This window comes from Corvus cornix, chromosome 1 (genome assembly GCF_000738735.6).
Source record: "Corvus cornix cornix isolate S_Up_H32 chromosome 1, ASM73873v5, whole genome shotgun sequence".
Lineage (NCBI taxonomy): Eukaryota > Metazoa > Chordata > Aves > Passeriformes > Corvidae > Corvus > Corvus cornix.
The window spans coordinates 111838127-111863879 of NC_046332.1; the positions used below are offsets into that span (position 1 = coordinate 111838127).

A 25753-nucleotide genomic window follows, 5' to 3' on the forward strand; every position below is an offset into this window, starting at 1 on the left:
TCCTCCACAAAATAACCAACTTTGACACAAACAGCACTTGAGCATCACCACGGGGATAGAGCAAAACCACAGATAGAAGCTGAAGAGCAAGGGAGGAAATGTGAATGGAATGGCATTATTGTGCTAAGCAATCCAACCCAATTTTAAGAGGTCATCCAACGTTTGTTTGCAGAACAAAGCAGGGTCAGTCAGATTTTGCACTGTTTGACTGAAAGATTTCTCAATACTTGCAAATTCTTCATGCAACCAGACGCAGAGGACATAGTTTTAATTATGCTTGTGTAAGTATGACAGAGTGCTGTTGATTTAGAAAGAGTTCCAAAAACACACAAGTATACCTCTCTGTTGGAACAAGAAATTAAATGCAATAAAACCTATATCTGATTTTTTCTTATTTAACAAGAAATGCTTTCTGTATCTCTCTAAGTAATCTTCAGAGCTGAAGCATTAATCTTAAATCAGTGTCTTGCACAGATGAGATTATTCTTCCTTGCCAAACAGATCATCCAGAAGACAAGGGTATTTGATCCCAGTCACAGGAGGGGATCGTGGTAGTTGGTTCCAGATATCTTCCCTCTGAAATTAGTAACCCAGAGAATATCTTACTGTATAATAATAAAAACAAGAACCATTAAAAGCTGGTCAACATAAGATTGAATGAGCTGCTTCAATTCCACAGACGAATCTGTGAACAACTGGGTCTTTATATAGCACATCTCCTTAAAAGATTACTACATGCACATTCTTATCAATGTTGCAAAATATTTTAATGAAAATATTTTCTAACATTAGCCCTTTTGCAGATATTTTTAAATTAAATAATGCTATATTTTCTTCATTAAAATGCTTATACTTCAAATTCTTGAAAGTCATCCATGTCTCAACAACAAAAATCATACAAAATAATGAGATAAAAAGAAGGAGTAAAAAAGAAAGCCAGCTAAACAAGCACAATTCTGGTGCTGAAATATATCTGTCAAATAGAGGTACTGTAGCCTCAAAATAATGCTATTAATTCATGTAAGTCATGCACAGAATAACAATTGATTTTTAAAGCTGAACAAGACTTAAAACTTTTCCTGTTTCTGATTTTTTCCATTTTGTAGTTACCTCTCTTAAAATACTAAATATTAAATATTGAGTTATAACTTAAGCACAGAATTCATCTGTAAAAACAAAAATGCCCCCTGAACAAAGCCTAATAAACACAATGATCCTCAGGACTGCTGTATAAAACATGTGGAAGGGCTTTGATTTTATCTGTACAAGACAGAAAAATTCTTCACAATGACAAAACGAAAATAATCGACCATGGAACGCAGAGCAAACCAGCAGCCCTGGGCCATTGTTAGACACCACCAACAGTCTGAGATGCTACAGAGGAAAGTCCTGGTAAGAGGAGTCAGGAGCACAGTGCCTGAGGAATACTGGTTTAAACCATGCCACGATTGAACTTGAATTTAAAGGAATGCTGTGTTTCCAAACGGTCTGAGTACCATCAAACACATTCTGTACAATACATTGGCCAGGCCAGAACAGCAAAATGATGTGTTGGCAGAAGGCCTTTGGATTTATCTGTTACAAAGTATATAAAATTCAGCATAATTGCCTTATGGACCTTCTATTTTAAAATGTTCCACTCAGCACAAGATGGCAAGATCAGATTAGTCTCTGCAGTTTGTTGATACTGCATTTTTATTTACCCTAAGTAACAGGCTGGAGATATACAAAGTTGATCCATCAGTTCTTCTCACTGTGCACGCCTACCAGAGATGTGGTGTGTTATGTACAGGTTTCTGTGCAGTTATACAAAATGCAGAGCTATTTTCTGCATACGTGTCAGTGGAGCTGAAAGTATTTTCTGACTACCTCAGCAAGTGGGCAGATCATTTGACATGTGACAATGACATTTGTGGGGGAAGCAGTATTTATGTCCATTGTCCATGGATAAATACACCTGCTTTCCCTTCTCTTTTTCTTTTTTCTTCTATAAAAAGGCCCAGAGATGTGATACCTACTAGGCACCTCCTTGTCCCTGTTTGACTTCTCTGCTTCATCCTAAACCTCCCTATTAAACCTATTTAAAAAGTAATTACGTGAAGAAAACAGGCACGAATACACAAATATGAAAAAAATGTTGTAGTGTGTGTTGGTTAAAACAGTCATGTTAAAGTTGGAGAATTTATATTGATACACTGGTTTTACCTTGGGTGGCTCCTTTACCTCCTTGAAAGCACGGACTTGATTCTCTCTCCAGTTCAGCACATGCACAAACTTTCTATAGTCTACTTGCTTTTGGTTATCTTCAAACCTAAGCAGAATACCCATAAGATGACTCAAGGTTAAAGGGAATTTTTAACAAAGTTATGTCAAGTTATCTACAGTACACTAATCATAATAATTTCTATACTACTTTATTCCCAGACACTGGGAGGAGTGAAAAAAACAGTACAAAATGTCACGAACTCCTATATTATACATTCTTTTCCATATTCTTACACCTTATTATTATCTCTTATAATAGAATTCAACTTTTTTAAGGTTTATTTCATTTCAACTATTTTCACTTTAGTTTTGAAGCATTGTCCAACCTTTTCCAACACCAATCTCACAGCTTTTGACAAACAGAGAGTTGGGATGATCAGTGTATGATTCCATTGTGTAGAAATGAAACAGAAACAAGAGACCTGTGCTGTAATACAACTGACTGGCTTTATTGTGACTTCTACAATCATTTCCCGAAAATAAGTAATCCTTCAATAATGCTGTTTGCACACACCTTGGGATCAATTTGCAACTGACAAACACGCAGCTTGCTAACATATCAAATAATAGCCAGATTTTAAAATCATTTTGTAACAGGTTTATGGCACTGTTCTTTATTTCTATTGATAAATACATACATTTATATCAGTTGTGGCTATCCCTTAAATGCATGAAGATATATATGCTGCCAGCTAAGGTCTACAGGTACCTGTGGAAAACGCTATTTCCTTCCCTCAGATTTCTAAAATCCTTACCCTGCACTAATAAGCCCCATGGGAACAGATTTATAAGGCACTTCATCCTTCTGCCATTGATTTGGATGAAAGAGCTTCAGAAATAAAAGTCCTCAATTCAGCAGAACACTGAGGTGACTCAGGCACTTGGGAACCACTGTTCTTTCAGTGTCACCAGCCAATGTTGAAAAATACCTTTAAGCTGAAGCTTGAAATGAACAGCTGGAATGCTCTGCAATAAATAAAGCACTGGCAGCTGCTGAAGGACACCTGTCTCAACCAACACCACCCACCTGCAAAAGGGACCCAGTTTGGGCACAAAAGCAGAGTCTGAAAGTTCTGTGCTTCACTGGGGTCCATGGAGAGATACAGACACGCAGCAAGACTCAATATCTCTTATCTGGTGGGAGACACCAGGTTAAACAATTCTGCCCTGCTATCTGGTGAGACAAAAACTACTGAACAGGAGTTCAAGTATTTCAGAAAATTATTTTGCGTTGTCCTTAATGAAATAGCAGTGCACAAAACATGGGCCTCAAAACCCTTCAATCACTGCAGAGGGCTCTAACAAAAATTAAGCATGAATGCACTTTAAGGGAGAATTTACAGCACAAACTTGGAAAACAATACCAGAGGAGAAATAGATCCAGTAACAAAAATAAACTGCAATAAACTGCAACTCATCCTTTCCTTCTCCTCCCCCCACACCTTTCATTTAATAGTCAGCAGGAAAGATAACAATAAAATATACTGAGAGCCATAAAAAGAGATGGCAATGATAAACTGGAATGTTAAGTACAGTGAGTTATGCTGAAGATGAAAGCAAAGTCAGAAAAGAATGCTACTGCTACCAGAATTAAATGGAGCCTGAAACACTGCCATGAAAAACCCTCCTATGACAGCTTGCTTCTTTATCATAGTTCACACGCAAGTTAACATTTCCATAAAGCCTTACTTTTGGGGAATATGTCCAATATACAAGAAAATTACCATTTCCACTTCCAGTGGGTTCTTAGTTTCAGGGGGGTTTTTTTTGCAGATGAAAATAGGGAAAAGAAATGAGTTTTGCATTAGATGTAATAAGGCAGTCAAAAAGCTTATACCTCTTGGAAAAACAATGGCACACAGACTGGAATTTCAGATCTATCAGGACAAATTCTTTTGCCTTCTACTATTATGTCGTTACCTTTTGCTCATTGTGAAAAGTCAAAAGATTAATTCCACCAGCAAGATGCTGAGCTGTAAAAGCAAGATTTTTAAACAAAGGACAAGTGAAGGTGTGTAACTACTTAAACTCTGTTGAGGTACCAAAGTTGAGGAAAGCATTGCTTCTGCTTTTGACAAACATTTACAAAGAGAAAAGTCCTTTGATGGGACAGCACTAGTGAGCTGAGAAGACAACATGGGCTTGAAATGAACTATAACCAAAAATTTTAACATGGTCAGAGGAAATGGGATTCCTAAATCCCATAATTAAATAGATATAGAAAGCATCTTAAAATGCTAATCTAGAGTAACCCAGAAAGAAAAAAAAAAATCTACTCCTTAGATGTTTTACTGCTGTGACTTATTGAATCAATCTACTAAAAGCACACACTAGAGATTTGGCACAGAGCATCCAGGTGGACTGAGGAGATGCTATCAATTTGTGCATTATTAGGACAGAGATGTCATACATTTCAGTGGCTGGAGTTAATAATGCTGAGACAGACAGTGCTCTTCAGAAAAGGAAATTAGATTTGTTTTATCAAGAAGATGCAACAAAGATAGCTTTAAACCACCCTTCTCTTCAGTTTTACCCTGTTACTTCACCAATGCATGTGATTTTAGACTATGAAAATCACTCCTTCATCTCTCTCATAGTTTGCAGAGCTTTTTATTTTCTTTATCATTACAGAAATAATCACACATTTTTGCTTCTAAAAATACATTCATAATTAAATACTCCAGATAGATGAAAAATCTGGTTAAATCACATTACTATCATTCCTGAGGATGCTTTGGTGGGTAAAGGTTACTTACTAATACTTTTTCCTTCCCCATCAAGAAATCTGTACCCCAAAGATTTATATGAAAGTTTAATGCACATGCAGAGTTTTTTTTTAATTCCTTGGTTTCAAACAACATTTATTAAGAAGCTAATCTGATCGTAATAGAGCAGAAGCATCTGCTTCTTTAATCTTAGAGAAAATGTTGGGATTCTTCAATCTGTTTGATGGTCCCTGTGCAACACAGTTCTACAGGGACTAAATTGTCACAGGTGTACACCTAAATTGTCATAAACTGCTCATATGAAAGGATTCAAACCAGCGAGCACAAGTCAGTATTAAATAATAATGGCTACCATCTCATTTTTATTAATTTATATTTATAATACACTTCTTCATGCCTTGAACAACCATGAATTGAACCACCAGCTCCTTAGCAAACTGAATAACAGGAATAATTTGTCTTAAGAGACCCAAATATGAATGCTAGGGAACCTTTTAATCACGAATGGCACTGGGAGTCTCAGGCACCAAAGGTAACAAGAAGACAGAGTGCAGGAGAAAGATCTTGTGATCATTTCCACTGCTGCTTCTGCTACTGGACACTTGCTGTAGCAGGAAAAGAGGGTTTGCTTCCTGAAAAGGGAAAGGGCAGCCCTAAAAAACCCATTGCAGGTAGGAAGATAGGTAAAAAATTATTTACCCAGCCACAATCCTGGGAAAAACTGAGCAAGTAGGAGTGGCCTGGCCTGGCCTATAAGTGATTTGAGAGCTTGGATGACCATGTAGGAGGCCCTCTGTCATCAGGCACTGCTACCTGAGGGACTGGAGATTCTCAAAAACACAAGCAGAGTCAAACAGACTCACCTGGCAGTGTAGAGAGGTGAAGAACTACACAGATGCTTTTAACAGAAATTTAAAAACATCATCTTAAAAAATAGGGACTTGCAATTAACAACTAAATTAATGCAGAATAATCAACATGTAATGCTTGTAAACTTGTCATCCTTTCTTTCTTCTCTCAATTTTTTCCTTCCTTATCTACCAGCTGTTTATAAATCCTCCAGGGAAGGACTGTTTCTTTTTAAGTCCTTGTTAGCATCAATTTAGCATTGCAGTAAATAAAAATAACAGATAAAAACCCCTAAACTCATTACTTAAGCACTTCGATAAAATTTATTTATTAAACAAACTGTAATTGCTCATTATGCCTGCATAAATTTAAAGACATATTTATAATGACTACTGTAGTTTTCTGGCAGAAACAACTGTTTACCATCTGCATTGCTTAATACAACGTGATTAAATTCTGTATTGTTCTGTGATTAAAAAAGTAAGTGAGAAAATGCTTATGGAGAAAGGAAATACTTTTTAACATGCCAGCACAAGTAAATTGGAAAAACGTCCACATTGTTGGGTACCTAAATCTTACTATTTCAACATCTCACAATTAAAAATATAAATTTATACTAGATGGACAATATGAAAAGGTCTTAACAAACCCCAATTTTTGTGCTGTCCCTGCACTCCATAGCAACTGAGTTGTCTTTGGGTACAGTAAACAAAGTCTTGGGTCATTTGGAGGTGATCACAAAATTAGACAGTTATTTCTAGTCCCACCCCATGCTTTTAATAAGTGACAGATCACTGCAGTATAATTTACAAATGTAAATAATAAATACTTTAAGAGTACTACCTTTCAAAATGGAAAAATAGAGTCATTAAGTCCTGGAGAAAGTCTTTGCCACCTAATCTCAGATAGCAAAGCTGAATAAACACAGAGCTTCAGCCTTCAACTATTATCTGATCACACTGTCCAGCATCATTTTATAGCTGAATAGGGTCCAGCTAGTGCATTAGCTATATATACTGATTTTGTGGGAATCAGTCCAGCAACTTTTATTGTACCACTTTCTTCCTTCATAAACACAGATCCACAAAGTAGTACCACCACCACCACTTGTTTTAGAAGTATCAGTGGACACAAAACTACATGCTTCCCAGAAAGGAAGGGAAGGAAGGGAAGGAAAGGAAGGAAAGGAAGGAAAGGAAGAATACTGTTGACAAATTTGGCCCACACTGAATTGCAAGCTCCCCAGGAATGAGACTGTTCCTTCATTAACAATAAACCTGCCTAAATTCTTCAGTGTTGAAGAAAACTATGGAAGCAGAAAGAAAGGAAAAGTTAAATCCCATTAAGCCAACTCAACTCTTCGATTTACAGACTACTGGAAATTATGTCCTATTAAATAGAGTTCAATAAAACAATAAACTTCCCAAGCAGTGCCAAGTGCACACATTATGAAGAATGTGACAATCTTCCTCGTTACCTGCAGTGCTGTGACACCACCTAAACTGCCACATTTGAAGCAGCTGATGCTGTAACTTAGAAGTGCCTTACACAAGGCTTTTTGTCAAATGAAGCACTTCCCACACGGATTTCTGAGGCCCAGCTTCACACCATTCTCATTTACCTTTCTCATCCACAAATCTGTAACACAGGCTGGCCTCAGCCCCTTTAGAAACTAAGGAACATGAATGATAATTTAGAAATGCAGCTCTCATACAGGCTGAGGAGATAACTCTCTCCTCCACCACCTACAGAAAGAACCTACAGCAGCTGAAACCTCACCCAGCTGTCATGGGTACCTTGCTAAAATTGGGTGAAATCCAGACCTTGATCTTCTCCCTGTGTTCTAAGCTTATCTCTATTTTTTATTATAGTGTACTGGGCTTTTTCTTTTTAACTGCCTACACTCAGATTCTTTAGGAGAGAAGAGGGTCAGGGCACAGAAGCTTTCCCTGGTATAAATTCACAAACAATAAACACATCCCTGGAGCCCAGGATGTGTCAGGCTTGTCTGCTTCTTATCAGAACTGAGTTAGTACATGAAGGAAAACTTCCAGTGCCTTGTTGTGCATCTATTCAAGTTCAACCCTTAAGAAGTGGAATCTGTTAGAACCCCTTGTCTAGTATGGGATGTCAATTGTCTTTCAACAATTGTGTTGGGCAGCTTGGTGGGAGTTCTAAAACATGAGTTGTAGATTACTGTTAAAATTCAGATGTTTCTGAATATACTAATGCTTATAACTCAGTGTCAGAAGTGATGAACAGCAGTATGAAGAAGCTTTATTAAAACAGATTCCACATTTCTGCCTGACAAGGGTCTTTTCACTATTTACTAAACCCAGATACTTAATTTGCAACTCCTCCTGAAATCAAAAATTGTATCTACCTGAAAGGTTCTTAACATGACAGAAGACAAGACCTGTTCCTGTTTTTAACACAGTATGAAAGCACAGACAAAACATTTAAGGATTTCCCAAAAGGGAAAGAATAAACCAGCTAAGTATGCATTTAAACCTATCACCAGAAAATCTGCCTGGGAAAACCAAACTCAACAAGACATGAGTGTTCAGAGCACCACAGCTTACTCTGAACTCTAGTCTTTAACACAAGTTCTTTTCACTTCTATTCCCATTAATACAGCTAGTTAAGCAGTTTGTCTCAAAACACCTAAATGTGCTATGGAAAAGTACAAAGCCATGCCAAGACTCCTGTCCTTTTAAGAATATGTTTCAGCTGAGATTAATAGGAATAGCAAAGCCATTTTATTTACTACTGATGCTGTCTACTTGATAAAGAAATTTCATTGTATTCATGTTGGTGTGTTCCTTGGAACTCACACAATGTGCTTTCATAAGATTATTGTTTTTACCTTACATCTATGGACAGGAACAACTAAAGCAAAAAAGGTGAATCTCATTGAAAATGATAAGTATCAGTAACTGACTCTGAAAAGATTAATTCCATAGAATTCTGCCAAACCCCAGATGATTTACTGTGCCAGGCAAAATGAAGAGAAGTTGCTAAGATGGATGCATCTCAGTTGATTATAAATATTCTATAAATAGGAAAGTCTGCACGTGTGTAGGGACAAAATCTGCATCATGAAAGGATTCATATTAGATACTGCACCTCCTCCTGAAATGCTGAAGATTTGTGTCTGCAGTAAATATTTAGCATTGATTTGCACCTGTGCATGCAGATCAGGCTATCTGCCCTTGTTACCTGGTCAATAAAGTTTCTAGAAGATCATCAGTAAATGGCAACTTAAAGGACTTGCAAATGGTCCTGCAGGTCTCATAAGGCAACAATCCACACCTGTACATCAGAAAGAGAGAGGTAGAAATATACATTAGGTATTTTCCAGGTTTACTTCAAGTGAATGTTTCTGTGAATAGGAAAACACATGAGGAATATCAGGATAGAAGTAAAGAAAACAAAGTTTTATGAAATTTTGCTATTACGAAGCTGAGAAACTTGGAGGTCACATTGTAGCCTTTCTCATACTGAGATCCTCAGTGATTCTCTGTGATTCTTTATCTGTGATGTCAGAGAACAAAAAGGGCAAATGAGTCATATAAAGAATCCAAATCCTTTCTTTTTTTCCCCCCTTAAATCACTCTTTCTCCTCTTCGATTTAAAATCCTCTGTTTTGCCCATGAACTGGTATCTGATGTCACAGAATGTTCAGTACAGCATCTATAATAAAAAGTCCACACAAAATTTAAAGTAGACAAAAAGGGTGTCCTTTTCTTGTCTCCTGTAAAGTGCTGAGAGAGGCTTAACATAGTGAATAATATTCTTTGGCCACAATACACCATTTGCTCAGCAACAAACAGAAAGTAGGTGGGTTTACAAGAAGAGCTTCTGAAATAACAGCTTAGGATAAAGAGAGGAAACTTACTTTTCTCGGTCGTTGTACATAAACACTGTAGTCAGTTGTTCAAAATTTTCAAAGGTGTTTTTCTTTAGTTTTTCTTGAGCCACTGAAAGGAGGAGGTGCAGGTCTGTTTGACTGTCATCTCTCATGCCATAATGACGCCCAAGGGTCATAATTTCATGTTCTGAAAATGCTCCACCAGCAACACTGACTATCCAGTTTCTGTTCACAAAAACAACAGCCTACATTAGTTTTAAGTGAATAAAACTAAGTAAATAACTTAAAACCAGTTAATAATCACTAACTTTCGGGGAGGAAGGATGTCCAAATTTCCTCAGTAGCTGCCTATACATACAAAAATACATCCTAACCATGACTGAAGTGTTTCACCAGAGATACCATACAGAAAATTACACCCAACCACAAGTTTCCCTGGCAAGAATGTAAGAGAGAAGGCAGCAGCAAGAGCAGCTTACACTTGGCTGCTGTAAGTGGAGAATCAGATCCCATGCAGGGATGAGCCTGGGTTGTGCTCTCCCAAGCCTGTGTGTGCTGCTCAAACAAATCAGCCCAGCTCAAGGAAGAAGAAATGTTCCTGAGATCCATCTGATGGGACAGTGTCAGCTCCCTCAGCTGTTACAAGGCCTCTTGTTAAATCTGGATTAGTGTAACTACATTGGCTCTCTGATCCCAAACATCTCCCTCTGGTGCACTCACATTCAACCAGGCTTTTTAACAGCAAGCATTAACATAGGCTTCTGTGTCTCAGTCAAAATTAGATTAATTATATATAATACTTCTGGATAAACTGCACTAAGAATAAACTTCACTGTAATTGCTGGTGCAATTAGTGCTGTACCTTGTGATACCCATGAGGATACTGATTAAACACCAATCCTCAAAAACAAATAGAAGAAATTAGTAGTGATGCACAAAGTTCTGACACAAGACTCAAACAGCTGCCTGAAGAATACTTAAATTGTTGAATTAATCTGATGAAGGGTCTCTTTAACATCCGCATGTGAACTGAAAGCACAGAAACTTAGGACTCTTCCAAATTTGCAAACTTCTAACAAGAAACATAGTTCTTCACTTGCATCCTCGCAGAGGCTTGTGTGGTCCTGTTCAAATGAAGGTACCACTTCATGTAATATGATTGCACTTACACAGCTACTAAAGAAAGGTTAAATACTGTGGAGTGTCTACTTTGATTCAACTGCTTCTTTTTTCATATTAAATAAATCAGAATGATCCTTTATTTGCAGTGGCAGGAAATAAATACAAGGAAGTGACAAGTTGTTGACAGTAGCAAAACTTATTTGAGATTACACAAATGTCATGACCAAGACCTGGTCCATCTACTAATATTATCATTATCTTGTCAGTATTGTTTTTCCACTTAGTGGATATTATTATTTATACTGCAGCAGCATTCAGAGATCCAGTCAAAGCTGGAGCCTCTTTCCTGCAGCCTGCAGTAACACCACTGCACACACAAAGAGGACAATGCAGCCTGATAAGCCTGGCACGCCAATGCTTGGGCCGGCAGAGCTGGGGGCTGTAGATAACATCAGCCATTGGAACATTTCCACAGATTGGATTTCCATACATGGCACAGATTTTTCCAGTGTCAGGATTTAAAAAGTCTTTTATTTTCTCAATGCAGTCAGTGACAATCAAATCACAAAAACCCGCAGATAAAATTATTTCACTTGGGAATTAAGGAATATTTTAGTGATTGTGAGGGACTAATGAGTGAGACCCAAGACTCACAAACAGAATGACATCTGAACTCTCCCTGACAAAAAACCCCAAGCTGCAATAATTGTTCCCACAGCTTAGCTATCTCTTGTTTTACTTTTTTTTTTTGTTCTAGAAGAATAAGACAGATTGCAATCTGAATTTATTATAGAAAGAAGAAGTCATAATTAACTGCTCAAGAGAGCTGCTTCTCAAGCTGAATTGAAGATAGACATCTTTGTTAGACCCACATGGTTCTTTGTCTCTAACAGCAAACAATCTTGCCAGCAGCTTATGAGAAAAAACAGACTGGATAGGGCTGGGTGATGCACAGGCATCTAAGTTTTAGTTATTTTTTTAATTCTCTTTTTAACAAAGATATCAGTAGTTTTAATGATAGCTTAGGGGATAGCTTCAGTGTACATTACATATTTATTTCCCAGATGAAATGCTGAAGATTTGGGTTCTGAAAGCAGTTAAAATAAATTGTATAATTACAATTCTGTTCACTACACCATACTTATAGATGTATTTTTACATGCAGATCATATAAAATTACATAGGTAGAAAGGAAGACATCTGAACAGCCGAATTCAGAGCACAGTAAAGCCTCAGCTGTATTTAAGATAAGGAAAGAGGATTATCATTGAAGCTGTCATACAGATAATTGCCTGTACTAAAAATAATCATTTGTTGTTAGTTATAATCATCAAATGTCATGGCAGATTAAAAATAAACAGAGATCTACACAATAAGAAACTGAAAGAAAAAAAATATTCTATTCACATAAAAATATCTTGGAATTTTCATATATGTAAAGAAGTGTTCTCGTTTTTGTCATTAAAAATGCTTCTTTCATTCTAAAATGAGATGCACGAATAACAATAATGAGAGCCTTTAAATTACTGGATGTAATACAAATCTACAGAAACAAAACCTACTATCACTATAGAGCACAAATGTTCAATGTTCCTAATAGGCAAATTCTTGCTCTGGCAGTGTGAACATTCCCCATTAGACCCCAGGCCTTCCCCCCACAGGAGGGACGGGGACCATTGGTGGGTGTTGAGACTGTCCCACGTGAGCACTGAGGCCCAGAAAACCTTGATTTCCCCCAGCTTTCCTGCTCATGGAGAGGGCTCCTGCAATTTTTGTGGCTGAAGCCAAGTCCCTCAATACCACATGATCAGACATATCTCTCTCCATGTCACAGAATAGCACCGCCCTAAATTAAACAGTTGAGCTGTTCACAGCTGCACAGATTATGTCCGTGATTAAATTTACACCCAACTGAGCCTCTTCTGGATAAAATAAAAACCTTTCCCTGCTATTTAAAAGCACAATCATCCCTTCTAAAAGGTTGCTTCTCTAATTTGGTCATGCAAATCTTCCAAACCTTTGAGTTGCTCTTAGTGCATGCACAAAGTTTTGCAGATGGTTATTTCATAATTTGAACTAAAACCATATTTTTTTATTTTATATACTTACCTTGCACATAAATTAAAAACCCTTTTCCAAGTGCTTGAAACTTTCTCCTGACAATCATTAACTTTCAATTTTCTTCCTTCTTACTCAAGTAATAACATCTTCCCTCTTAATGCAATCAGCAATTCAAAATCTTGCTTCTGCTGAGTAAAATACCTGAGTTCAGAAATATTTTGACCAAAAGCGGCCAAAAACTGTGGCCTCTCATAGTTTAAATCCTAGCTTTAACCACTTGTTTTCCATTTGTGAGTATCATCTTGTTTTAATTTCTCACTACTTTCACTTTGAATTGCTGAAAGAACCTTCTGCTGATGTATTTCTCTTCTGAGATATTTCTGCAATTTCTGCCTTGGTTAGCATTCCTATGGAGATGACATTCCATGCAATATTCATCTACTTAAATGCCTTAGTTATTATGAAAGTTCCTAAACACACAGAGTATTGCTTCTGTGATAACCAAATGCTGCTAAGTGAAGTTTTCTCCTCTGTTTCACAGGATTAACCTCACCAGTACTGTGCCCAACACAGTTCATAAGCTCAAGTATTCTGGCTGTGGAATAAACTGAAATAAGCTTGTATTTGAGCATGATTTCTTCTTTCAAGTATTTCTACATCTGCTGATTGCCATATCTGGATCATTGCCAGAATCCAGACTTCTGCTCCCTTTATCTATGTTTAAATCACTATCCAAGTATTAATTATTGTTCTCACGACTGCTTTCCAATCTTTTTTAAACACGCTTACCACTTCTATAATTTCAATACACTTTAGTTCTGTAAAGACTGTCTTCTTTACCAATGATTCAAAACCCAAACACCATTTTCGGGAGGCAACCTGAACATTCCTACTTGAATTTCAAAACTATTGTTTGACTCTCAGGATGGACTTTTCTTTATCTTTCAGCATATATATTACTGCTGACTTGTGCCCTTCTTCACAACACTCTGTGTCAGCTCCATAAAAAGCAGACAGATTTCTGTTGTGTTTTTCAGCTTACTTGAAACGATCACTTTTTTTTTCTGGATCATGGATTTACTTTCTTTTTCACACACAATCTCCAAGTAAATGCAAAACGAATCTATGCCACTTGTCAGCTAACGTGGAGAAAGCAAAACCCAGTCATGCTGTATACATTTTGGGGGCATGCGCCTTTATTAAATATTAAAACCCCAAATCCACTGTCTTACCTGAACGTGTCATACCCAATCACATTGGTATGCTCAGGGTCAGTCGTAGCAAAAGTCTTTCTGATTTCTTTGGCACGAGATGCAGTCATGTTCTTCAGTTTGTTGAGGACAACACTGATATCAGACATGGGGAACTTAAGAGAGGAAAGTAAGACATAGATTATAAAGGCCTCAAGGATAGGATGCCATCCAGAGGGACCTGTCTAGGCTGGAGAAATGGGCCCATGGGAATCTCAGTAAGACCAAGTGCAAGGTGCTGGTCTCAATGCCTGGTATCAATCCAGGTCGGGGGATGAACAGATGGAGAGCAGCTGTGGGAGAAGGACTTGGGGGGCTGGTGGGTGAGGGCTTGACATGCCTCGGCTGCGTGCAGTTCTGGAGCGAGTCCAGAGGAGATATCAAGGTGATCAGAGGGCTGAAGCACCTCTGCTATGAGGAAAGGCTGAGAGAATTGGGATTGTTCAGCCTGGAGAAGAGGAGGCTCCAGGGTGACCTCATTGTGGCCTTTCAGTACTTGCAGGGAGCTGATAAGAAAGATGGAGAGAGACTGTGTACAAGGGCCTGGAGTGACAGGACAACAGGGAATGGCTTCAAACTGAGAGTAGGGTTAGATTAGATATTAAGAGGAATTCTTTCTTGTGAGGATGGTGAAGCACTGGCACAGGTTGCCCAGAGCAGCTGTGGCTGTCCCATCCCTGGAAGTGTCCAAGGCCAGGCTGGATGGGGCTCTGAGCAACCCGGAATAGTGGAAGGTGTTCCTGCCCATGGCAGGGGGGATGGAACGAGATGATCTTTAAGGTCCCTTCCATTCCCAAGCCATTCCAATCCAAGCCATTCTATGAAAAGCACTCTGCAACCCACTATGTGTGTCATCAAGGTGTAGGGCAATATTGAACTGCAGAGTATTATTAGTTTTTTCTTTTCCTCACTTCAAATGCATAGATCATCACTGCATTAAGTTTGGAGGGAAGCTTGTTACTGGAAAATAAAGTTACTTCCTATCAAGAATATAAACAATTAAAAATCTTAAGACCATGCATTCTCAGAAAGTTTAGTCCAGCTACATAAAAGAACATCCACCTTTGCTTGAAACGTTGCATTTTTAAAGCAGAAGTAGAAACATTTAAAATACAGTTCTAATAACTTGGTCCTCATTTTATGTTGGTGTACCTCACTGAATTCTCAAGTCATAAATTTCACCAAGTTAAAGCTAATTTTTCACTGTTGGCTCCAGTGAAAAGTTTCAACAGGTAGTCTCATTAATTTTGGACTACATTGTCTTACATACTCAGAAATAGCACAGTGGAAATTTTTAGGAACCAATTTTACCTGTTGTATATCAAAATGCTTAAATGTTTATTTCTTCCTAATTAGACCATTAAAATAAATTTGAACTCAGATTAAACAGAACTGAAATACTAAGGCTTTCAATCTATATTCAGTTTTTGTGTTAATGCTCTACCAAAGATTTATTTGCTATACTCATTTTTAATATAAAACATAGAAAAGTATTTAGTAATTAAATTGAGGGTGACTCCCAGTATGATTATCTGCTATGTCCTTACATCTGTCATGCTCTACCTAACTTAAAAAGCACAATGAACTGCCTGAAAATACTTTTCTCCCATTTCTTCCAATAGCAATTATCTGAAATTTGATATGACTGGTATTAAGGACCAGGACATAAAAATTGGGCCTCAGTCCCAACTACGCTGAAGTGTATCTACAGGTTTGTATCAGTTCAAAGTGATCTAGAAAAGGGTATTGAAAGTCCCTGTGGCACTGCCAGAGCAGTACAAATTGATCCAAGTTTAATCAATACATCAGTGCTTACAGGTTTTTCTCAGAATTAGAGAAGACAATTTCTACGCCAAAACCCCAGGTGCAGCCCTGGCAGGCAGTGCCCTGCAAGGCAGTGGTTTGGAGCAGCTGGAGCAGCGATCAAAGAGTTTTAGAGGCAGCAGCTTTTCCAGGCCCCTCTCCAAGATGTTAGAGTTTGAGCCATAAGCACACAGCCTTCTGCTGACCAAGCAAGGAACAGGGAGAAAAGGCTGAGCAGAAGGGTTCAGAGAGCAGAGTATTTCAGGCTGGACAAAGTATTCTGAATATTTAAGAGCCTGCCTTCTCTGCATTATCAAAACAACTATTTTCACCTCTTTTTTTCTAAACTACATATTCCAAACACCTACATAGGCACTGAGTATCTGAGCAGCATTGCAATAATTTCACCTGCTTTCCCCCTTGCCATGTAATTGCTGACATGTTTCTAGTCACAGTCTAGTTTTGTTTGATTGTCTTGCTTAAGTCAGAGGTTATTATGCTGAATTCAATGGAAGTAAAATCCTTTTCCATGTTAGCTCTGCAGCAGACAGCAAAGTAATAACAACTGAAGCTGCTCAGAGATGTCGGGTTCCCTTCCAGTGATGTCTTGTTTGAAACAGCCCTCCCCAAACCTGAATACCAGTAGGACTGTGTACAACACACATTTTCTGTTTTGCAAACAAATCTACACTTCCTAAATAAATTTTTTCCCTCAAATTGAAAAAGAAACAAAAAGTGCTAAAAAGTTTTGAACTAGGTCCTTGATGTTACTTTCAGTAAAGGTGGCAATCAAAATGAGAAGACTCAGGGATTTTTCTCACCCTGTAACTTAAAAACAATACAATAAGTATAATTTTGAAACAGAAAATTAAAACTTTCCAACTATATTAGATGGTGTCAAACAGATTTTCAATATCCACCTGCATTATGATTACCAATCAAAATTTCATCTAAATCACCATATGCCTATAGAACTGTGGTCAAAATGGCAATTTCCATTAAAAAAACATTCCATACAGATTTCTTTCACTAGTTTTCAGAAAACATACTGATGTGTTCTGCTGAAAGGAAACCTCTGTCTATTCAGAATGAAAATTATTTATTTTCTAGTTTTAGAAACAACTAACAAATAGTAATCTTTAAGTTTTCTCCTTCCTCAAACAATCTTCCATCTCTGATCTTCTCTAATATTTGCTGAAGTTGTTTTGATTTGAGTACGTGATCCCCTGATGAACTGAGGCAAAATTCTGGAGCTCTAGTCAAAGGATGTGAGTGAAGCACCTACCAATTGGGAGAATCAACCTTTTTTTTCTACCAGCTGCATTAAAATGTTAATTGTGCAAAGAACCTTTCAAAATTCACTTTAAGGACATATTTTCAATGTTGCCTCTTCCCATTTTGCGGATTTTATTTTGATACTATATAATCATTCAGTCGGGAGAACTAAAGTCTCATCAATTTATCCAGCACAATCAATGCAAACAACATTCCAAAGAACATTTACAATCTAAGGATGGGCTCTGCATTCTGGAGAATAGGTTTGGTTTTGATTCTACCAGGAGGAGAAACACTCCAGCATGAAGGAAACACACTGGATTGCATTTTTAAGGCTTCAGCTTTGTCTTTTCCTGCTTAAAGCATTTAGCAGCCTTAGCATTTTACATCCAAAAGCATTTTTCAGATCTTCCTCGTTGTTCCAGGGAAGGCAGATGGTGGTAATCCACATTAATTTACAAAAAAAATTGCACCATTCTGCTAAAGCATAAATCAGCAGATGCATCCCAGCTCACAATTTATTGTTGCTCTCCCCTCTGAAGGCAACAAAAAAGACAATGAACACTGTAAACTTGAATTCCTGACTGTGATATGAATTTCTAATATTACAACGGAAACGTTTTGACAGAAAAATAGGTATGAACTCAAAAAATCAAATCAGGACAAAATAGCCTCATCAGTAAGACTAAATTGGATGTGTCCAAACCTGGAGTACCATACACTGTTCCAGCCTCCACACCTCACAGTTACTTTGCAAGGACAGAATAAAACAGGTGAGACTCTGAAGGACTAGGACAGGATTAGGCTGAAGGGGAAGAATGTCCTAGATTTACAAAATTATGAAGGTGGTGCATCAGGTGAATGGGGATCTTCACCAAACCCCAGAACACTAGAACTGGCCTTGAAACTAGTCGGAGGCTGGTTTAAAACAGATAAAAGATACTTCTTTTATCAAATATTTGTTTTTCATAGCAGCAGTGAACTTTTCAACTTACTGCCACAGAAAATTCTGAAAGCTGACAGCATCTGTAGGTTCAGCAAGGGTTGGATCAACTCAAGAGGTTCATAAACAGCCTCAAGAAGGAATAGGCAGGGATATCCCTTGTCACAACCCCTAATGCAGCCTGAGTGGATTCTGAGAGAGGAAAAGGAAATGGACAGTAAAGAGTGGCCAGACTTGCATGCACTCCCAGCTGGCATCTCCTAAATCCATTGCTCGACAGAGAGCACTGGGCTGCGGACTTTGGGTGAGGAAACAAATAATTCTGAACAATATATGGATAAACCACAGTCCTGAGAGATAACAAATTAACAAGAGCCTACTTCACCTCATTTGCATTCTTCTCCATGTAGTTGAACGTGTATTCATCAGCATCCACCAAAAGAAAGTTGTGACCATGGAAACAAACTCTGGCTCCAACAAACAGATCCTGAGCCTTGTAGTATTCAGATGGCTCACTCTTAAAGAGTTCCTGCCCAGGCTTCTTAATGCAACCTCTTTCCAGGAACTTCCCACCAGGTATCCCTATGGGAATAGAATTAAAAATAGTTAATTATGGCTTTACTTGGAAAAAAAAAAAACCCTCACACACAAAAACCTCCAAGCCATCAACAAAAAGACACCCCAAATCAGATGATTTGTATTTAAATACCATGTTTTGTGCTCCAGTTTCCTGTCTCAGAACATTCTCTTCCCCTCCCTCTCATTGCTAAAAGGACTGTCTCTGCCAGTGTCCACAGCAACTGTTACATTGTGCACACTCTGTGACATGTCTCATTTGAATGCCTGCCAAACACCTTCCCTGCTTTTCTTTTCTTTAAAATGGGACAGAAATGTGCCTCTTCAAATCGTTCCCATAACTCTGTTGCCAGCCTTGGAACTGGCCCTTGAGAAACCTAAGATCCAAAAAGTAAGATGTAGGCAATTATCCTTAAACTAAAGGCAGGAAAAGGAAAATAGTTAAAAGCAGTTAAAAGGCAGTTAAAAGCAGAAAAAGGAAAATAAAAATCAAAACTTAAGAGAGTGCTGTCCTACAAAGATGGTGAATTCCGGTGCACTGTAATTCTAATTTCTTTTAAAGGGCTTTTGAAATTTTTTAAAAACATAGGAGTGACATGACCCTGTCTTCCACACATTGTTCTGCCAATGCAATTTAATTGTGATCTGCTCATTGCTTTGTGAGGTGGGTATGCCACATGGTTCCTTGTCACAGTCTAATGATTTTATTTGTGTCACTAGAAACTGCACGATGTACTCAAGGGTAGGTAAGATGCTAAAAGGAACATTTCACTTTCCTGTATTAACTTCTGGTGTACCACAGGACTGCACTGCATGTACCAAGCTTTCTGGAAAACCTTCTGTCCCATGTTTAGTTTCACTGGGATATGTGCCCTACAACAACTCTGGGGTTTGCTTCCTGTTGATACTTGAGCTTCCAAGCCAAAAGTCAAAAGCCAAAATCTTACTTTAGTAATATTTAATGATGCCCTAATGTCAGATAGTGATGTAAGTCCAGTAAAAGGCTATTGAACAGTGTAATCAAATGCCTTTTATAGTCAAAATTATAAAAGAATGTGAAACCCAAACTACTTATTAAACCAGAGTTTGGAGCAGATGTCCGTCTTAATTGCTTTATTAGCACCATAAAAGACAAAAACCCCTCCACTATGGTAATCATCAGTCCTTGCTTGAACCAAAAAACAATTCAAATCATTAATGTGACTCTAATGTTAACACATTCCTTTTCACCCAGCTATAAAAACAAATAAGAAATTTTAGGTTATATAATCCTGGCAACTGTTTTTAATATTTAATATGTCTTTGTAAGATTGGAAATTCACTCCTGCCTCTCTATTTCCCTGCAATTGTGCACTTATACTGGAAACCTACTTCTATCCCATAATGGTTTTTTAAATGTTACAGGTTAATACATTACAAGTGGTATAAAGAAAAATGACTGAAAATATCTCATTAAGTTAGAGATTTTACACTGAAACCTGATAAGGAGTTTTGATGGAAATCTACAAAAGCCAGGCTCAAAGCACAAAATAAACACCACCACGAAAGACCCTCTTCCATTAAGATCAGATCAGAGTTTGCAGGTGTTTGTACAGCTGTTGGCTGGGTCTTACACTGAGTAAAAAAGGGGTTGTGATCTTCTTCATGGGGAGCCAAAGTTCTCATGCTTTGATCCCCATCTCAAGAAGTGCTTCAAGATGTCCAGCCCTGTGAATTTCATAGAGTTTCATAGAGTGAAGTACTTCAGGTTGCTGAACAGGGAAAACTAAGAGCAACTTATTACTTCCATTTTAGGACTGAGATCTGAAGTATTACTTTGTACCAGCTCATATAAATAAAAAGGCAAAAATAGCCCTCTGAACCTGTGCACAAAAGCGATGGCCAGGTTGTTATTTTGGATGCTTTACTCTTTCTCCTTAGCCACTCTTACCTGACCTCTGCAAAGCCTTCTCATTCTTAACATTGAAGAAAATTATACACTTTTCCTTCAGACATGACTAAAATGAGGGAGGGATAGTTAGAGAAAAGAAGTAGAAAGAAAAGGAAGGTGAGAACAAAGAAACTTCTGCAGCCCCAGGCCTCTTTCCAACTGCTGCTCTACCTCCTCCACCACATCCCTACTCTTCATCCTGCCTCTTCAATGCAGTTCTCACTAAACTCTCCAATGGCCAGTTCTTAGCCACATCCTTCCATTTCACCTTTCTATGACCTCTAAAAATCAGCTACTCCATCCATTTTAACAGCCCAGGGAAGTTAGAAGTCCACTTACAGACACATGCCTTTCATGCATGCCTTGAAGCATTTATTACTATTAGTGAGAAAATTTGTCCATTTATTGTTTCACATTTTATTTGACCAGCAGTGTTCAATGGGCTCCCAGATGAAATCCCAGCACAAATTCTCATTCCAAACCGAAAGGAAGGCAGGCAGCAATCTCTGGCCTTGCACCCATGCTGCTGATGGCTTGACCAGCTGACCACATCTGCACTGCAGTGTGTGGCTTTGACTCTTCTCTGTGGGATAAATCTGGGGTCTCAGGTTACAGCTATTATTACTGTGTATTCAAGGCACTTTGGGGCCTTGTCTAGTTGAAAGAGTGCAAAGGAGAACTAGAAGTGACTGAACAGGCAGTACACATGCTTGGAGTCCAAAATTCAAACTGTTCCCTAGACTTCTTCAATTTAACAGTGCAGCTGTACCTTTAGCACCGTTTATGTCTCCAGACATAAAAAATGCCAATCAAATGTGTCATTCACTGGTGGAGAACTGAGCTGCTCTTGAGCCTCACAGCAGCATTACATATTAAATACATACATAACTCTGTGTGTGTAGTTAGCTGCAACAGAAGAAGTTCCATAAATTACAGGCCACTGGATGCCAGGAAGTGAGTAAAATATTGATAACAAGACACTGCTGCCATAAAAGTGCCGAATCTTGATGTTGTAGTGGAGCAGGACTAACTGGGAATGCTCACTGAAGTCCTAAGCAGGTACTCTACACCTCTTCCAAACACTTCTCAGAGAATTTATTGTATTTTATTTGGGGGTGAGGTGCCTATTTATGCACTCATAATATAGTTGGATACAAGCAGAGATGCCATCAGAGGTTCTTTGGATTGAAAAGGCACTTCTGGATGTTAACTGCTCTGAAACTGTTGCTGAAGATGTTTTGTGGGCTTCACAGAAAGACACTAATCTCTCCAACAGGGTCATGCTTAGCCAAAGTTCCCCCATCTCTCTGAATTACAGAATGACTTCTGACACCCTTCCCACTGCTCTGTCCTTCCATCTGTGCACAAGACACTTCAGAAAAATGAAAAGATGCTTGAAAATCACAAAACCTTTCATATCCTCAACTGGAGGCAGCCTAAAATGAGCAACAGTGGCCAAAAAGAATTTAAACATGACAACATTTGATGACCATGCTCCAGCAATAGGATAAATGGGCTCAAGCAACTGAGAAGTAACAAGGCATTTATTTGTCACTTAAACACAGTCTGGCTCTTGGAATACAGTTCAGTATTGTACACAAACACAAATCCAGACTCTAGCACAGGGCAATCTTCCCTATTTAAATGCTCAGCACTCCATGATTAATGGTAAAGTATGTTAGAATGCGTCATAGCTGTGTAGCTTTCATGAGTTGCTTCTATACAATGGATGCTGTATAGGTTTCATAACACAATTTTGCAAAACAAAGGATTTAGTCTTTCTTTCTTGATGTCTTATATTTCCTGTCCCTATTTATCATCAGTTACAATACTGTTCCTGTATGTTATCCACAACAAAAACAAATGTTTAAGGGTCAGATTTTCAAATTAAAATGCAATAAAAGTTCTAGTGCATTACACTTGCAGTTCCCAAAGGATATTGTGAAGTACTGTCATGCAATGAACAATGTAATTCTGAGTGAGGAAGATCATGAATTACTATGACATCCAGCTATGCAGGATAATGCAGCAGGCCTGCTGATGTAATTCCCATTGCATTTAAAAATCCACATCCCTGCTTCTGCTACTGCTGAGTCTGGCCACAATGTTTACAGTAAAGTCCAACCAAATGATCAGGGGAACTGGGACTGATTAGATACATTGCTACATCTTACCTGAGTTTCTCTCTGCATATTCAAATACTAAAATGCTGTCATCCCTCAGGAAGTAGGAAATAATAAATTTCCGATCCTTGTCAATAGGACTGTCCGTGATGAGTTTCGCCCCATAGCGCAGTATGTTACTATCCATGCCATATCTGAAAAACCAAAGGAACAGGTAAGAACTCAAAAACAGAGTATGAGAAAAGTTCTCACCCCTATGAGATGCCTTCTCCTGAGTTTTGTAACATACATTCATTGTGTTATTACTGCACCAAGAAGGAAAATGGCATAAGATTCACCACTTCGTCAAAAACCATTTTCAGCTTAAATTAACAGAACCAGATAGAGTCAGCCAGATAGAAAGGAATACTTTTCAGGGGAAAATTGCTTCTCTGCCACAGGTCTGCAATTAATTTTTATTCAAGCTGAGTTACAGATCAAGCCCCAAGTTTCTTTCCAGAAAATTTATAAAGGAAAAACACATTTAGGTGTGTATATTTTCAAACTAAATTCTGAATAGCAATTAATACTAGGATTATCTCCCACAAATTCAGGTCCACCAGATGATCTTCTTAGTTGGATATTTATTAAATGATTGTGTTTTAAATAATTTGCAGTGTCTATGTGTGAACTATCAATACATTCCCGAGCCTTTTCTAACAGCTTTCCTCATTTACAGAGGTTCTGCAGGTGAATCTTTAGCAGGAGACTTTGCTTTTTTGCTTTGGCTTCAACGACTGCTGCCTGACAAAGCATTTCAAAATGGAAAGTAAAGGGTTAAAGCTTTAGTAGTGCTACAGTAAAATGCAAGAAATCCAGCAGACAGAAAAAAAAAACAAGCATTAGAAAGTCAAACAGAAAAACAAATCTGTGTTGGTCTGCTGGATCATACAAAATTCCTGACTAATGCCTGGACTAAGATTTCCGTCAAACTCCCACTGAAGACGGCAGAGGGAAGGAGGTAGAGGATGGAAGGGTCATAATATTTGCCTTCTCCAAAGAGAAATTTTGCAGAGTTTGCAGAAAATTGGAGTACCATGTCACTAACCCAGGTCTCATGCACCTGTCCCTTACAAGTCTGATGAGCTGTCTATTTTGCTGAAAAAAAATCACATCCCTACATAACATGTATCTCCTTCACAAAATTACATAATTTAAAAAATTGAAATTATTTTTCACAGAAAATACCTGTCTTTCACCAGGAATTTCCTGTAATCCTTATGGGCAGGCTTGATAACCAAACCCCTACAGGAGCTCAAAGAATCTTCTTCAGAACCAAATCCATTGTAAGGAGGAAGAGTTCTTTCTGGTTCTGGAGGTGGTGGAGTCTTATACTGAACTGGGGTGAAATCCACTGCAGCAAAGAGAGCAAGACTTATTTGTTACTGCTGTTATGAAGCCATGTTACCAAGGATTTAAACTTCCAATATGAATACTTATTAGCCTATTTCTGTAACAGACCACTGATCAAAGTCAAACCAGCATCCCTCCTACTGTTAGAGGGTAGAAAAAGGCTCCATGGAGCCAACAGCAAAATTATTTCTTCAAGGGTTTCAGGATTTCATCTATAATCTTAAAATGCTTGAAAAATATCATTAAGATACACAGGCAAAATGAAAGACAAATACAGTTTCAAAATGGGATAAAATAGTAAATTAAAAATTCTAAATTAATTTTTCAGTTTTATCCTTTGAGACAACATGATTAAGTAAATAACTGGTTTATGAGTTTCCTGCCATGTGCTTTTGGGCAGAGGAAAATAAATACATAAATAAATAAAATTGTATTCATTATTTAAAACATACCTATATATAAAAAGTCTTTGGTACACTAAAGCAAATAACTTCAGTCCACAACTCACTATATCCAGAGTTTTAGAAGCTTTGTTTTTCCTTATTTTCCCCAGACTCAAGTCTTGTCTCACAGTGATCAGTGGTCCTGACCATCCCAGGAACAAAGCAGGACCTGTCCTGACTCGGCAGAGGCACATCTGGTCAGGGACCTGCACTCAGTTCCCACAGAGGTAGCTCCCAAAATGCTGCTTCCCTGACCCTCGTTACTCCTCTCTTGGTGAAACTCTTGTCCCATTTGGCCCCTTGTTGCACCCCTGCACTGCCCTTCTGCTGCAGGACAGCTTCCAGTGCGTTCACATAAAACTTAACAGAGGAGCTCAGTCTGCTGCTTAAATGAGGTTGATGGAAAATTGAAAAGGTGAGAGGAAAAAAGGGAACTTGCATATGGGAGAAAGCAAATGGGCAGACCTGAGGGACATGAAAACATCAGCCATAGGAACACAGGATAACTTAGGCTGGACAGGACCTTGGGAGGTCTCCTGCTCAGCACAGGGTCAGCTTCAGGTCAGAGGGATATAAGAGCTATATGAGACCAGTGTATAAAAGTGGATCACATGAAACAAAGGCTTTTTTAAAAAAAACCTTAACTTTTCTACCCAGAACTGAAGAGAGATGGGTAACCTAAACTTGTTGCATGGGTTTCAGTGCAAATAGAGGAGGATGACAAAAGTACTGTCACCTGGAATACTGAACTGGTTTGTGATTAAAAAATGTTTTAAACACGGCTATATCGGAAGATCAAAGCACGGCACTCCTAAAATCTGACTTGCCTAACAGCAGTGTGAGTTTAAAAATAAAGCAAGCATTCAGATGTCAGAGTTTTTCATCAGCCTGAAAACACGAGTTCTCCTTTAGCCCTTACTTCTTAGAAGAATATGGTCTGCCTCAAAAAGCTGATACTTTCACCTGAGTCAGTCAAAAAGCAGTTTTGCAAAACCACACCAACATTCTTCTCCATAAAAACTACATGTGCCCTTTCTGTGATTCAGAAGCAAAAAGGCCAAGCCCAAAGAAAGATCATTCAGAAATTTTCAAAGCCATTTGCACCTGAAAGAGTAAGTGTGTGT

At 38.2% G+C, this 25753-nt stretch overlaps 1 protein-coding gene across 1 annotated transcript in view; it reads right to left on the minus strand.

Annotated features, from left to right (window-relative positions):
• Positions 1–253: 253 nt before the first annotated feature.
• EFHC2 (EF-hand domain containing 2) overlaps positions 254–25753 on the minus strand; it is a 57583-nt gene continuing 32083 nt past the window's right edge. Inside the window, exons 8-15 of the mRNA XM_039552508.1 lie at positions 24022–24187; positions 22846–22988; positions 18551–18747; positions 14127–14260; positions 9739–9936; positions 9060–9152; positions 2206–2311; positions 254–576 (exon numbers count right to left, since the gene is read on the minus strand). Of these exons, the coding sequence (XP_039408442.1) occupies positions 481–576; positions 2206–2311; positions 9060–9152; positions 9739–9936; positions 14127–14260; positions 18551–18747; positions 22846–22988; positions 24022–24187 (1133 nt within the window). The 3' untranslated portion in view covers positions 254–480. The remainder of the gene's footprint in view (positions 577–2205; positions 2312–9059; positions 9153–9738; positions 9937–14126; positions 14261–18550; positions 18748–22845; positions 22989–24021; positions 24188–25753) is intronic.